This window comes from Chionomys nivalis, chromosome 11, assembly GCF_950005125.1.
Source record: "Chionomys nivalis chromosome 11, mChiNiv1.1, whole genome shotgun sequence".
Lineage (NCBI taxonomy): Eukaryota > Metazoa > Chordata > Mammalia > Rodentia > Cricetidae > Chionomys > Chionomys nivalis.
Genome location: NC_080096.1, coordinates 40,351,175 through 40,362,919, shown reverse-complemented (window position 1 = coordinate 40,362,919; position 11,745 = coordinate 40,351,175). Strand labels below are relative to the sequence as shown.

At 50.0% G+C, this 11,745-nt stretch overlaps 1 protein-coding gene across 1 annotated transcript; it reads right to left on the bottom strand.

The window, feature by feature from the left end:
* Positions 1-832: 832 nt before the first annotated feature.
* Dio1 (iodothyronine deiodinase 1) lies at positions 833-11,017 on the bottom strand. The gene is made up of 4 exons (XM_057785250.1): positions 10,681-11,017; positions 5,480-5,623; positions 3,847-4,046; positions 833-925 (listed from the first exon to the last, which is right to left on the bottom strand). The coding sequence occupies exons 1-4, from the start codon at positions 11,015-11,017 to the stop codon at positions 833-835; spliced, it is 774 nt and encodes a 257-aa protein (XP_057641233.1).
* Positions 11,018-11,745: the final 728 nt, after the last annotated feature.

The following is an 11,745-nucleotide window of genomic DNA, read 5'->3' as shown; positions in this document are numbered from 1 at the left end:
CAGCTGTGTGTACTTTACGCTGTGACCATCATAAGCAAATATGAAAAGAAGCAGTCACAACAGGTGGACCCATGGTTGCCCGTCAGTCCAATGTCATCTGACACGAAGGACCAGTAAGAGGCATGTGAGTCAGTGGGACAGAGTTTCAACAGGGCCTGCATGGCAGCTTTAGTTGGTGCCTGTGGTTCGGTTTGGTGAAAGTTATGAAGCTTCTGGTCAGCACCAGAGAACCTGAGGAGAATTAGATATGTGTTGCCATGGAAACACCTACCACTAATGATACCAACTGATTTCAATCTTTTGGCCAGAAAAGGGTTTCTATTGTCTTTTGTTCCCATTTTCTCATTAACAAGTAGAAATATATCCTCTGCTTATTACAAAAAAACAAAAAACCCATAAACACAAACAGAACTGTTCTGCATTTTAAATGATTGATTCTTGGAGTGACAAATTTGGTCAGATGGATTGGCTGAATGTCAAGGATGCCACGTTGGTGCTCTTGACACCGTTAGGAGAGTCACTACACCAGAAGTCTGCCGGTGGCGCTTCAGTGCCCTGTTGCCGAGGATGCTGCGCACTGCGCTGCACTGCTCCACTGTGGGAAAAGCACGGAGTCGAGCATTGACTTTTGCCAACTGCTCAGTGTTGCTTTATTTTTTGGTTGTAATGATTTGTGTTGGTTGTCTGCTGCGACCTACATTACCTCCCTGGGAGTTATTTGTTTAGATCAGAAAAATCTGAGCTGGTAGTTCAGCTGGGAACATAGGTCAAAGATAAAAGACACCTGGACTGGGGTGGGGGAGTGCCAAGCTTGGGGAACCCTGTTGGTTCCCTAGAGCTGAGGCGTGTGTCCAGATGAAGTGCAAAGCTTTTCCAGGACAGCGCGGACTTCCTCTGGATTGTAGTTCCAAGGGCCAGGTTTACCCTGCAAGAGAGACGAGTCAGTTGTCATCGATCCCATCCTACAATGTCATGTCTGCAGCTTGGCTGAGAGATCTGGGCTAATGATATCTACGGAGTTGTCAACACAGGGCAGATGCAGCCTTGAGGTAGGTCATGCTGCTCAGGGAAATTGTGGAGAGTGTCACCAACATTTAACCTGAAGACCGGGCAGGGAATTAGGAGGGAGGCCAGAGGCAAAATGACAGAGGTTTAGGAAAAGGGGACAAAACCATAAGACCCTGCAACACCAACCTTCACATTGAGTTCTTTCCATTCTGCAGAACTGCCTCTGGCTCCCCAGACCCTCCGCCCTCACTCAGTCCTCTCCATCCTGATTGGGGCAACTGCAGTACTTTGTCTTTGGTCCCCAATCCCTTTGTTCTCTTTCCACAGACACCAGTGATCTTTCTAAAGTGCAGATCTGATCAGATCATGTCTGTTCTGTTCAAAACCTTCCTGTGACTCTTCTTGGCCTTTGGGGAAAGATGAATTTCTCAGGTTTAATTTCCTCCCTCCTCATGCCTTGCCCTAACGTGCCTCACACCTTACCCACACCTGCTTCTGATATTCTCAACAAATTTCCCTCCTCATGCAGCTCAAGGCCCAAGCAGGCCAGATCTTCAGAAAAGCCTGTGCTTCCCCCAGAAGCTGGAAACCTGAAATCTGAGAGCCAGATCAATCCTGACACCCACGTTCTTTCATTTCCATGTTGCCCTCAACAGCTCCGGTGTTCTAACAGCAGCATCCAATTGCTGTGGATTCAGAAACTTGGCTCATAAAGTAAAATATTTACTCATCGACAGAAAAGCTTCACTGACCTCTGCTCTGGATTTTAGAGTTCTCGGCTTAACGTTACTGCCTCCTCTCTCTCTCTCTCTCTCTCTCTCTCTCTCTCTCTCTCTCCCCCCCAACTCTCTCTTCCCATCCTCTATATAGAAAGGGGGATGTGCACTCCAGAGCAAATACTCAAGAAGTCCAAAGGAAGGTGTGAGAACCCCTGGAGCTGGAGTTACCGGAGGTTGTGAGCTGCCTGCAGTGGGAACTGGGAACTGAACTCAGGTGCCCTGGAAGAGCAGAACAAGCTCTTAACAGCTGAGCCATCTTTCCAGCTATAACCTTGTTTTTTGAGATAGTGTCTCTCACTGGTCTGAGACTTACCAATTAGGTTAGACTCCATGGCTACAGCATCCCAGGGATCTGCCTGTCTGCAGTCTTGGCAACCCAGTAACGATGTCTGTGTGAGATTGTCAGTCCAGGGCAGTGTCCATTTGCCTGTTTCCAATCCCTAACGTGGGGATTACAAATGCATGCCACTGGGCTCAGCTTTTTTTTTTTTTAAATATTTATTTATTTATTATGTATACAATATTCTGTCTGTGTGTATGTCTGCAGGCCAGAAGAGGGCACCAGACCTCATTACAGATGGTTGTGAGCCACCATGTGGTTGCTGGGAATTGAACTCAGGACCTTTAGGAAGAGCAGGCGATGCTCTTAACCTCTGATGGGCTCAGCTTTTTCACATGGGATCTTGGTACCAAATTCAAGGCCCTGTGCTTGTGTGGCAAGCTCTTTAATGGCTGACCCATCTTTCTATCGCCACTGCTCTTGTTTGGATCTTTCTTAGCCTTTAGACTACGGATCCCTTTGACGTAAGTCACGGGTCATTTTAAGTGCATTCTGTATTTCTTGTACCTGCCCAGCAGGATAGGGACTCGGAGCCCAGTTTGCCTTAATAATGGCATCAGAAGATGAGGTTTCAGGGAGAAGGGAAGATGAGCCTTCTACTGTGACCCTTGCACCCTGGGGCTCCATCTGTAGACTGTTCTTTGTTTTACCAGCAGACTGTAGAGGCAGCTTGTCATCTATGCGACTAGGCATTCCTAGTCTGTTCTCAGGGTTTGAAATCCCCTCAGAACTACACATTTTAGCTTTTACCTTCTGGGTAGGCCAATTGTGCCTGATGGGTCACAGCTATGATTACCCTCTTACCCCAGCCAGACAGAGACCTTAAGGGGGAAACTGTGGCTGGGAAACCGTTGCTAGGAGACTGGCTTGACTCGGTTTCCAAGTCATCTTCCTACTTCATTTCTAGCTTCTAGTCACCAGGTCCTCAGCAGTGACAGCTCCAGAGCCTTCCTCTTCTGCTTGCCTGGTGACCTTGGGCAAGTTATCCCTTCTCTGAGCACCATGTATAAAATAGAAACATTTTCCCACTCATCTTAAAGCCAAAGGCCACTGGGATGGCTCAGTGGGTAAATGTGCCTGCTGCCAAGTTGGATGACCTGAGTTTGACTGTCAAGACTCATCTGGTGAAAGAAGAAACCGACCCTACAGGTTACACTCTGACCCTCCACACTCACGGTGGCATGCAGGTGCCGTCCTTCACACATGGAAGATAAATAAAAAAATGTAATTTAAAAAATTAAAAATAAAGACTGGGCATGGTGTGCACACCTTTAATCCCAGCATTCAGGAGGCAGAGGCAGGTGGATCTCTGTGAGTTCAAGGCCAGCCTGGGCTAAAGAGTGAGTTCCAGGATAGCCAGAGCACTGTAGAGAAATCTTGTCTCAAATAACAAATAATAAAATAAATAAATAATAATAAAATAAATAATAAATACTAAACAAGAAGAAGAGATAAGGACTAAGGCAGACTCTGGATGCTGAGGTGGGAGGTTGCAGTTCTGCTCAGATACTGGCACGTTCAGGGACACGTTTCACACTGCATTGGGTGGAGACCAATCTCATTTTGCAACAGAGAAGACAGGAAGGCTTTGAGGTGAAAGGATCTTCCCAGGTCACATGGTGAGAAGCAATGGGATATGGCTCTCCCTGGGCTGACATCCTCGTCTGCCCCTGGGACACCAACCCCTTACCCTTCCCTGGACCTCTGAGCCCAGGTCACCTTGTAGCAGATCCTGCCCTCCTGTACCACGTAGAGCCTCTCTGGTAGAGCTGCGTAGAGCTGACTGCTCTGGTTCTGCATTGTGTCCACCACCACAGGACACTGGGGACTCCTGTCCAGCAGCAGGTGTGCCGCCCGCAGGCGGTCCTGGAGGCTCCGGTGCTGCCTGATGTCCACATTGTTCTTAAAAGCCCAGCCATCTGCAAGAGGAAGGTTAGGCTGCAGCCCCGTGGATGTGACACACAGTGACCGTGGTCTCAGTCCCACCCACTTTTAACATAGCAGACCAGTCAAGTCTCCTGTCAGAGTTGAAATGCAAGGCCACACAGGGGTTACCAGGATTCACGCGCTACCTGGGATGCTGACTGACAGACCTTGCGTCTTCAATGAGACATGGTTGGGCAAAGTGTTTCTTGATTGTTAGCCTACATTTGAGCTATGCGGGGGCTCTGTTAGAGGAAGGGTGGGGGGAGTGTAGCCCTCAAGGTTGCTGGTGCCTCAACTGCATTTAAAGGCAAAGGTCAGAGCAGTGGTTATCTAGGTGTATGGCCCCCTGGGAGGTTGTTAGTCACCGGAATTCCCAGTCCTGCCCTAGGCCACAGAGGAACGGTTTCTGAAGTGTGTGTTTTCACAGTCTTCTCTGTGATTCTAATGTACAAGACAGTTTAAGAGCTACTACCCTGACTGAGTGACTGAGCAGTGGTGGTACACGCCTTTATCCCAGCACTGGGAGGCAGAGGCAGGATGTCTGTGAGTTCGAGGCCACCCTGGTCTATGGAGCAAGTTCCAGGACAGTCAGGGCTACACAGCAAAACCCTGTGTGGGAAAACCAACAACAATAACAACAACGAACCCCACTACTGTGGAATCTAGACAACCTCCCTCCCCTAGCTTTCTCACAATGCTGTTCTTTCCGATATTCAAACCTGCCCTTGTCATCTCCTGCCTAGATTTTCACTGTGCCTTGTGTTTGAGCTCCTGCTGCCTAAGCTGTTCTTTAAAAATTCTATTATGAAGAAGTTTACACACACATAAAACTGCAGAGAAGAGCATGCGCATACCCACGCCTTTAACTAGCCCATGATATTTTAGTTATCCCCCAGATTTGAACGAGAGCAGAAGCTTCCTCGGGTAAGAGCTGTGCTATAGCAGTGCTCCTCTGAGTGTGGTCCTCACTCCAGAGGCAGAGTCATCTCCTAGATCTCAACTCAGATCTGTGAAGGTGTCCACCATAGCAGGGCCCCTAGGAGCATGGGGCCTCCCTAAAGTTTTGTGAGCTACGATTCAGACAGGCATGTCTCTTTGATCTTAGGCTATATCCTGAATAATAGCTATAGGGCAGCCATGTTCATTTGTGACACAGCAGGTCTCAATTCCTTGTAAATGAGTTCAAACCAGTTGCCCTCCCTGGAACACCCCCCTCCCCGCCACCCTTGTCTATGTTCCTCTTCAGACTTCTGCTCTGTGTACCCTGATTAAAAGCAGACTGTGTGGGGCGGGGGAGAAGTGGTGCGAGAGCCAGTGCAGGGCTTCTCTGATCCTCCCTCCTCATCCCCCTCCCCCGCCAACTATAAGGTGGGCTCAGAGGATGGGAGAGAGAGGGGTGGGAGGAGAAGAGGCAGAGTCTCTGTACCTGTCGCATGAGCTTCTTCAATGTAAATGATGAGGAAATCTGCTGTGGAGGCAAAGTCGTCTGCAAGTCTCTTGAATTGGTCAAATTTGAAAAGAAACGAAGGTCAGGTGCAGCTGCCAAAATTCAACACCAGCGGCCGGTTGCCTGCAACAGAAGGAGCCATCGGGAGCTACAACCTGCACAATTTTCTTTCTGCATGTAGCATCTTCCCTCCTGCATGCAAATCTGTCCCTTCTGTCCCTGTGGGATGAGTCCTGGGCACACCATGGCTACTGGGGGCTAAGCCTGGCTTTTGTCCCCTGAAACCAGACATTTTGTTAGGGGTCTCAGTGACCATTGTAGACGCTGGCTGATAATTAAAATAGCAGAAGAGTCCCTTCCCTCAGACTGCAGTTTATAAAGTAGGCAGATATCCATCCCCCCTGCAGTGTGGTTGTTAATATTCTAGGTGAACAGTTACCCCCGCTCTTTGAGACAAGGTCTCATTATGTAGCTCTGGCTAGCCTGGAACTCACTATGTAGACCAGGCTGGCCTTGAACTTACGGAGATCTGCCCCTTAAGTGCACCACCAGGCCTGACAATTCTCTCTCATTTTCACGAAGCATTTGAAATTTATGGACTTGCTTCAGCACCCACACACAGCAGGTCAGCAGTGGCGCTCAAATGGATTAGAAGTCAGTGCTCTTTCTATGAACAGTGCCTCAGTTTCCCTTCACAATGGACATGATAATACACATTCTACAGGAAGCTGGGACGATGGCTCAGTAGTTTAGAGCTCTTCCTGACCTGGCTCAGGTTCTGTTCTCCCCACTCACATTAGAAGACATTAGGTAATTCACAACTGCCTGAAATTCTAGTTCCAGGGATCAGACTCCCTCTTCTGGTCTCTACGGCACCAGGCACACAGCTGGTACACATACAGATACACAGGCACTCACACATACACATACAATAAAAAAATAAATCTTAAAAGAATACACACTTGGCCAGGCGGTGGTGGCTCACGCCTTTAATCCCAGCACTCGGGAGGCAGAGGCAGGCAGATCTCTGTGAGTTCGAGGCCAGCCTGGTCTACAAGAGCTAGTTCCAGGACAGGAACCAAAAGCTACGAAGAAACCCTGTCTCAAAAAATCCAAAAAAAATAAAAAATAATAAAAAAAAGAATACACACTTTACAGCATCATTATGAAGATTAGGTAAACTAATGCTGCTAAGGCCGTAATACGGTACGTGGTACAAACTAGACCCTCAGCAAATGTACACCATTGTATCTACTCCTTGAGCTCTCGGGTAGTGAAACAGAGTAGAGTGCATCTCAAAGGGAACAGGGGTGGGACCTGCTGCAAAATGAAATCTTCAGAAACGAGGCTGATGCTGCTAAATTCACTGAACAGATTCCTCATGCTTTTTGTGGTCTCTCTCATCACCTGGGACGCTGTTATTTAATCCCATTCTCTCCTAAGCCAAGGACACTGGAAGGGTGAAAACATGCCCCCATGCTCATCTTGCAGCCCCATAGCTCAGTGGGCTTCTGCATGTGTCTCCCATCCCCTCCAGACCAAAACGTTCTCAGCCAGGAGCGTAGCAGATCCTGCCTTTCCTGGTCAGTGATCTTGCCCCCTCTGGGGCAGAAGGTGACAGCAGACACTGTGGGAGCAGGAAGCAGACACTGTGGGAGCAGGAAGCAGTCACTGTGGGAGCAGGAAGCAGACACTGTGGGAGCAGGAAGCAGTCACTGTGGGAGCAGGAAGCAGACACTGTGGGAGCAGGAAGCAGTCACTGTGGGAGCAGGAAGCAGACACTGTGGGAGCAGGAAGCAGTCACTGTGGGAGCAGGAAGCAGACACTGTGGGAGCAGGAAGCAGACACTGTGGGAGCAGGAAGCAGTCACTGTGGGAGCAGGAAGCAGACACTGTGGGAGCAGGAAGCAGTCACTGTGGGAGCAGGAAGCAGACACTGTGGGAGCAGGAAGCAGTCACTGTGGGAGCAGGAAGCAGACACTGTGGGAGCAGGAAGCAGTCACTGTGGGAGCAGGAAGCAGTCACTGTGGGAGCAGGAAGCAGACACTGTGGGAGCAGGAAGGCACACCCAGAAATAGAAGAGTGAGACCCGGAGAACATGTCTCAGGCGTTCAGAAAAAGGCTGTACTTGTGTGGGCTAAATAAAAAAGTTTTCAGCCTTCAGGATGAGAGGTAGACACGTTGGTTTTTCTGCAGACACAAAGTCCCCCTTGTTTGGCTTGCAGACTGTTTTCCTAGGCGGCCCAAGGAGGTCCCAGAGTTGATTGCCTGATGATTCCTTACCACATGACAGGGAAGCCCTGGCCTTAGCAGGGAAGGCTCTGAGGCCAGTCACACGGTCGAGTGACTGATCACTGAACTGTAATGACCCTAGAGACTTGCTCTTCAGATAAGAAAAGTGCTTTCGGGTCAGACCAGCTCGAAATGTTAGCCTTCTGGAATATGCTTTCAGTGGGCAAAAATTCAACAGGCCCTAAAAGGGACAGACTCATTTGTTTACTTATCCAGAGAGTGGTCGTCATGGTGATGAGTAGTGGCGGGGGGCGGGGGGGGCAAAGTCTACACTTCGTGCCCCGCTGACCTGGCAGCAGAGAGAGGAAGGATGGGTGCTCATGCCCGGTGCCCTGCTGGTGTCCACAGGCCACAGTCCACATGGTGAGGGTGTCAGGTAAGGACTCGAAGTTAGGTCGGCTGTGTTGTATAACTAGGAAACAGTTCTAGAGTGCTGCTGGGCTGGGCTCATGCCTCCCGGGCCAGCGCCTGCGCCTCTGGTCCAGGTGTCCAGAAGCCATCCTCTGTGCACTTGGAGAGACTGCAGACCCAAGTTTACGCTGTGCGTGTGTGTGGTAGTCAGGAGTGCACACATACTGTGTGTGTGCATCCTTGCTCAGGGCCATCTTTCTCCCTCTGGCATACCGGGGCAGAGGCCAGCGGTATTCATGTCTGTTTTACCAGTGCCAGTGACTTCAGGGCACACCGGGTCAAGGTGCTGAAAGCCAACTCCGTTTTATAAATGAAGGCTAGGTGGTCTAGCTTGGCCTCTCACATGGTTTCTTCTCTGATGCAGCTGAGAAGTGCGTCAAGGAACTGATCTTTGGATAAACACCCAGGACATTGCTCAAGGAACTGATCTCGCATAAACACCCAGGACATTGCTCTGTTCCTCCAGAGTCTGGCACACAGCAGGCACAGCATAAAAGCTGCTCTTCCTATTCTTTTTCTTCCTTTCTTTTTTTTTTCTCTCGAGACAGGGTTTCACTGTAGCTTTGGTCCATTGTCCTTATTGTCAGTGCTCATGTGCAAACTGTTGGCTGACTAAATTAAGATTCTTTTCATGTTATACTTTAAAATCATTAATGAGGAGGTGGGGGAGGGGGAAGGGGACAGACAGACCTGCACTTCCTCTTCTACTTTGAACAGTCTCCTTCTCATATTCTAAACACACCTCCTCCAGGAAGCCTTCCAAGTCCTAAAGGCAGCCAGGTCCTCCTGGCCCTCCCGCCCTCCCGACCCTCCCCGACCCCTGTATTTCACAGGATCATTGAATTAGCTTGTTCTGTGCTTCTGTGCTGTGGAGCCCGTAAAGCCCTTGAGCCTAGGAGCAGGGTCTTGCCTAGGCTCCTGAGGTCTAGCAGACAGTCTGGCGCAGGCAGGGATTGCTCCCTGAAAAAGGGGAGTAAGAGGTCTGATCCTCAGTCAGCTCAGCCTCTTAGGTCTCTCCATTCCCATTCTAGGGATAAAAGGGCGTGGTCAGATCAGCATTTTCCAAAGAGTGGTGTTGGGAATCAGCCCGCTGCGCTGCGCAGAGGCTTTCCTTGAAGAAGAGAGGAGTGTTGGGAGTGGGGGCTTGTTTTACAGATCTGCTTTTAAGTCTCAAACCTCTCCGGACCTGCTACATGCCCTCTTGTCTCAAGGCATCACAGGAGCTGACACAGGATGTAGGGGTTTCCATACTGGTTTGGCCAGGGGTCTCTATGTAGAGAAGCTTTTCCGAGGGGTTTGGGTTCCAAAGAACATGCAGTGAAAAGCACTCGGTTACCCCCGTGTCTCAGAAAACAGGGGGTTAACTGAGTCTGGCACAGCTCTTTCCCGAGGAGCTCTGCTGGTGAGGAGCAGGGGTGGTGGGAACCGGGTAGGAAGTGGCAGTTCTTTGAGGAGAGGGTCAGGTAGAGAAGCCTGGATCCAGGAGGGAGAGAGCGCGTCGCTAGAGAGATCTGAGGTGGCATCTAAGAGGATGAGGGATGAGAGCTGGGTCCTGGTGCATAGAGGAAAGCGGCTGGCCACACAAAATGGTGTTCCAAATCATTTCATGGTGTTTGCAACGGCACAGAGAAGCCAAGCCCAGGTGGGCAAAGCCCCACATTGGTCTAATGGAATTCTCGTGAAAGATCGGGGTGAACATTCCAAGCTTGACCAGGGAGGACAGTGAACGCCAGTCTGAGGTCAGGGGTACTCTGAATGCAGATGTGGGATGCCACAGGACACCCCGCTCCCCCCACACACACCCCCACCCCCGCAAACTTAGGATGAAGTGATCAAGCAGCCGTCAAGTGGAGTCTGAAAAGAGTAAGGAACTTGAGTAGAGAGTTCTGTCAGAGAGAGGAGCAGTGGGGACTAGTTAGGGCTTCCAGAACCCAGACAGACTGTTATGGCAGATGGGGAAGAGGCCATAGGGCTGAGAGATCTTCTCTTGCTACTCTGTGCCCATATCAGACATGGGGCACTGTAGTGGGTTGCAGCTATGGTCCCTGCTGTGGAATTTATAGGCTAGTGAGGGTGGCAGGTGAAACTTAGGTACCCATTCATAGCTGCAAACCTTCAGTGCTCTTAAGTTGAAGATGCTGGTTGGCGTATAATAAGGGTAACCTGGGGGAGTCAGGACTGGCTTCTTGCAGGAAGCGACACTGTATGTCAGACTAGAGCCCGAAAAGGATTTCATCAGGTAAGGAGGAGCTGCCTCCATCCAGGGGTTGGAAAGCCAGAGTGGACGGCTTGTGATAGGAACTCTGGAGAGATACCAGCTGAGAAAGAAAACCTCGGAGAATTCCGCCCCTGAGCAGGAGGACAGGAAGCCCCACAGGAGCAGCCTGGGTAGTGATAGAAAATTTGGTGTTTTCCAATTTACCTCTCCACCCCAGCGGCCCCCCTGCTCCAGGCCCCCAGCCGAAGCAGCCTGCTGACCTTGAATGAAATCCCAAATGTTGCACTTCTGTCCCGAGAGACGGATCACCGTGCAGTTAGGGGCCGGCCCCCCAAGTTCAGCCCTGTCCTCCAGTCTCTGCCACCGGACCTTCAAGACGAACCAGAAGTACTGGATGCTGAAGAAGGTCGGGACCCAGTTGTTGGGGGAGAATCGGGGATTCCTGGCCATGCCGGTCTTTTCACCCATGGCCAGGATGTTCCGCTTGGCTCTCTCTGGGAACAGTGTCATTAGCACCTTGCCCACAGCCACCTCCACGACCACCTGCAGGAATATTCCTAGCCGCTTCAGCCACAGCCATAGCCAGGGCAGCCCCATCTCAGCAAGGGGTAGAGCTGACTCCGAGGTGGATGGACAGACAAGAGGGGCCCCAGCCAGCCAGCGCTGGGCGGAGCTGGACAAAGGTGCAGGGCACAGCAGCCAACCCTGACAAGAGGACTGTGGCAGACAGGACAGCAGGTGTTTGCCTTGCTGTCAATTGGCTGGAAAATTGCCAAATGTGCAGAGGTCTGGCTTAGTTATTATCTTCTTAGGTTCTGTTACTTTGGAGAGATTCTTGGTGTCCCTCTGGTTGATTTTTTTTTAAACAAACACTTGATAAGATCACACTGAAAGGGACTTTGTTGAGCCATAACGAATCCCACTATTTTATACAATTAATATTGTACAATAAAAATAATATAGTCTTTTTTTTAAAGAACAAAAAACAGACCCTGTTAAAAGATCTCTTGCCGCTGTAGTGGTGCACACCTTTAATCCCAGCACCCAGGAGGCAGAGGTAGGCGGATCTCTGTGAGTTTGAAAGCAGCTTGGTCTACAGAGTGAGTTCGAGGTCAGCCAGGGTTGTATAGTGAGACCTGTCTTGAAGAAGAAGAAAAAAAGAAGGAGGAAAGGAAGGAAGAGAAAGAAAAAAATCTCCTACAAATGAGTAGCTTTCAATGTTAGCTATCTTTTTTTTTTGGTTTTTCGAGACAGGGTTTCTCTGTGGTTTTGGAGCCTGTCCTGGAACTTGCTCTTGTAGACCAGGTTGGTCTCGAACTCACAGA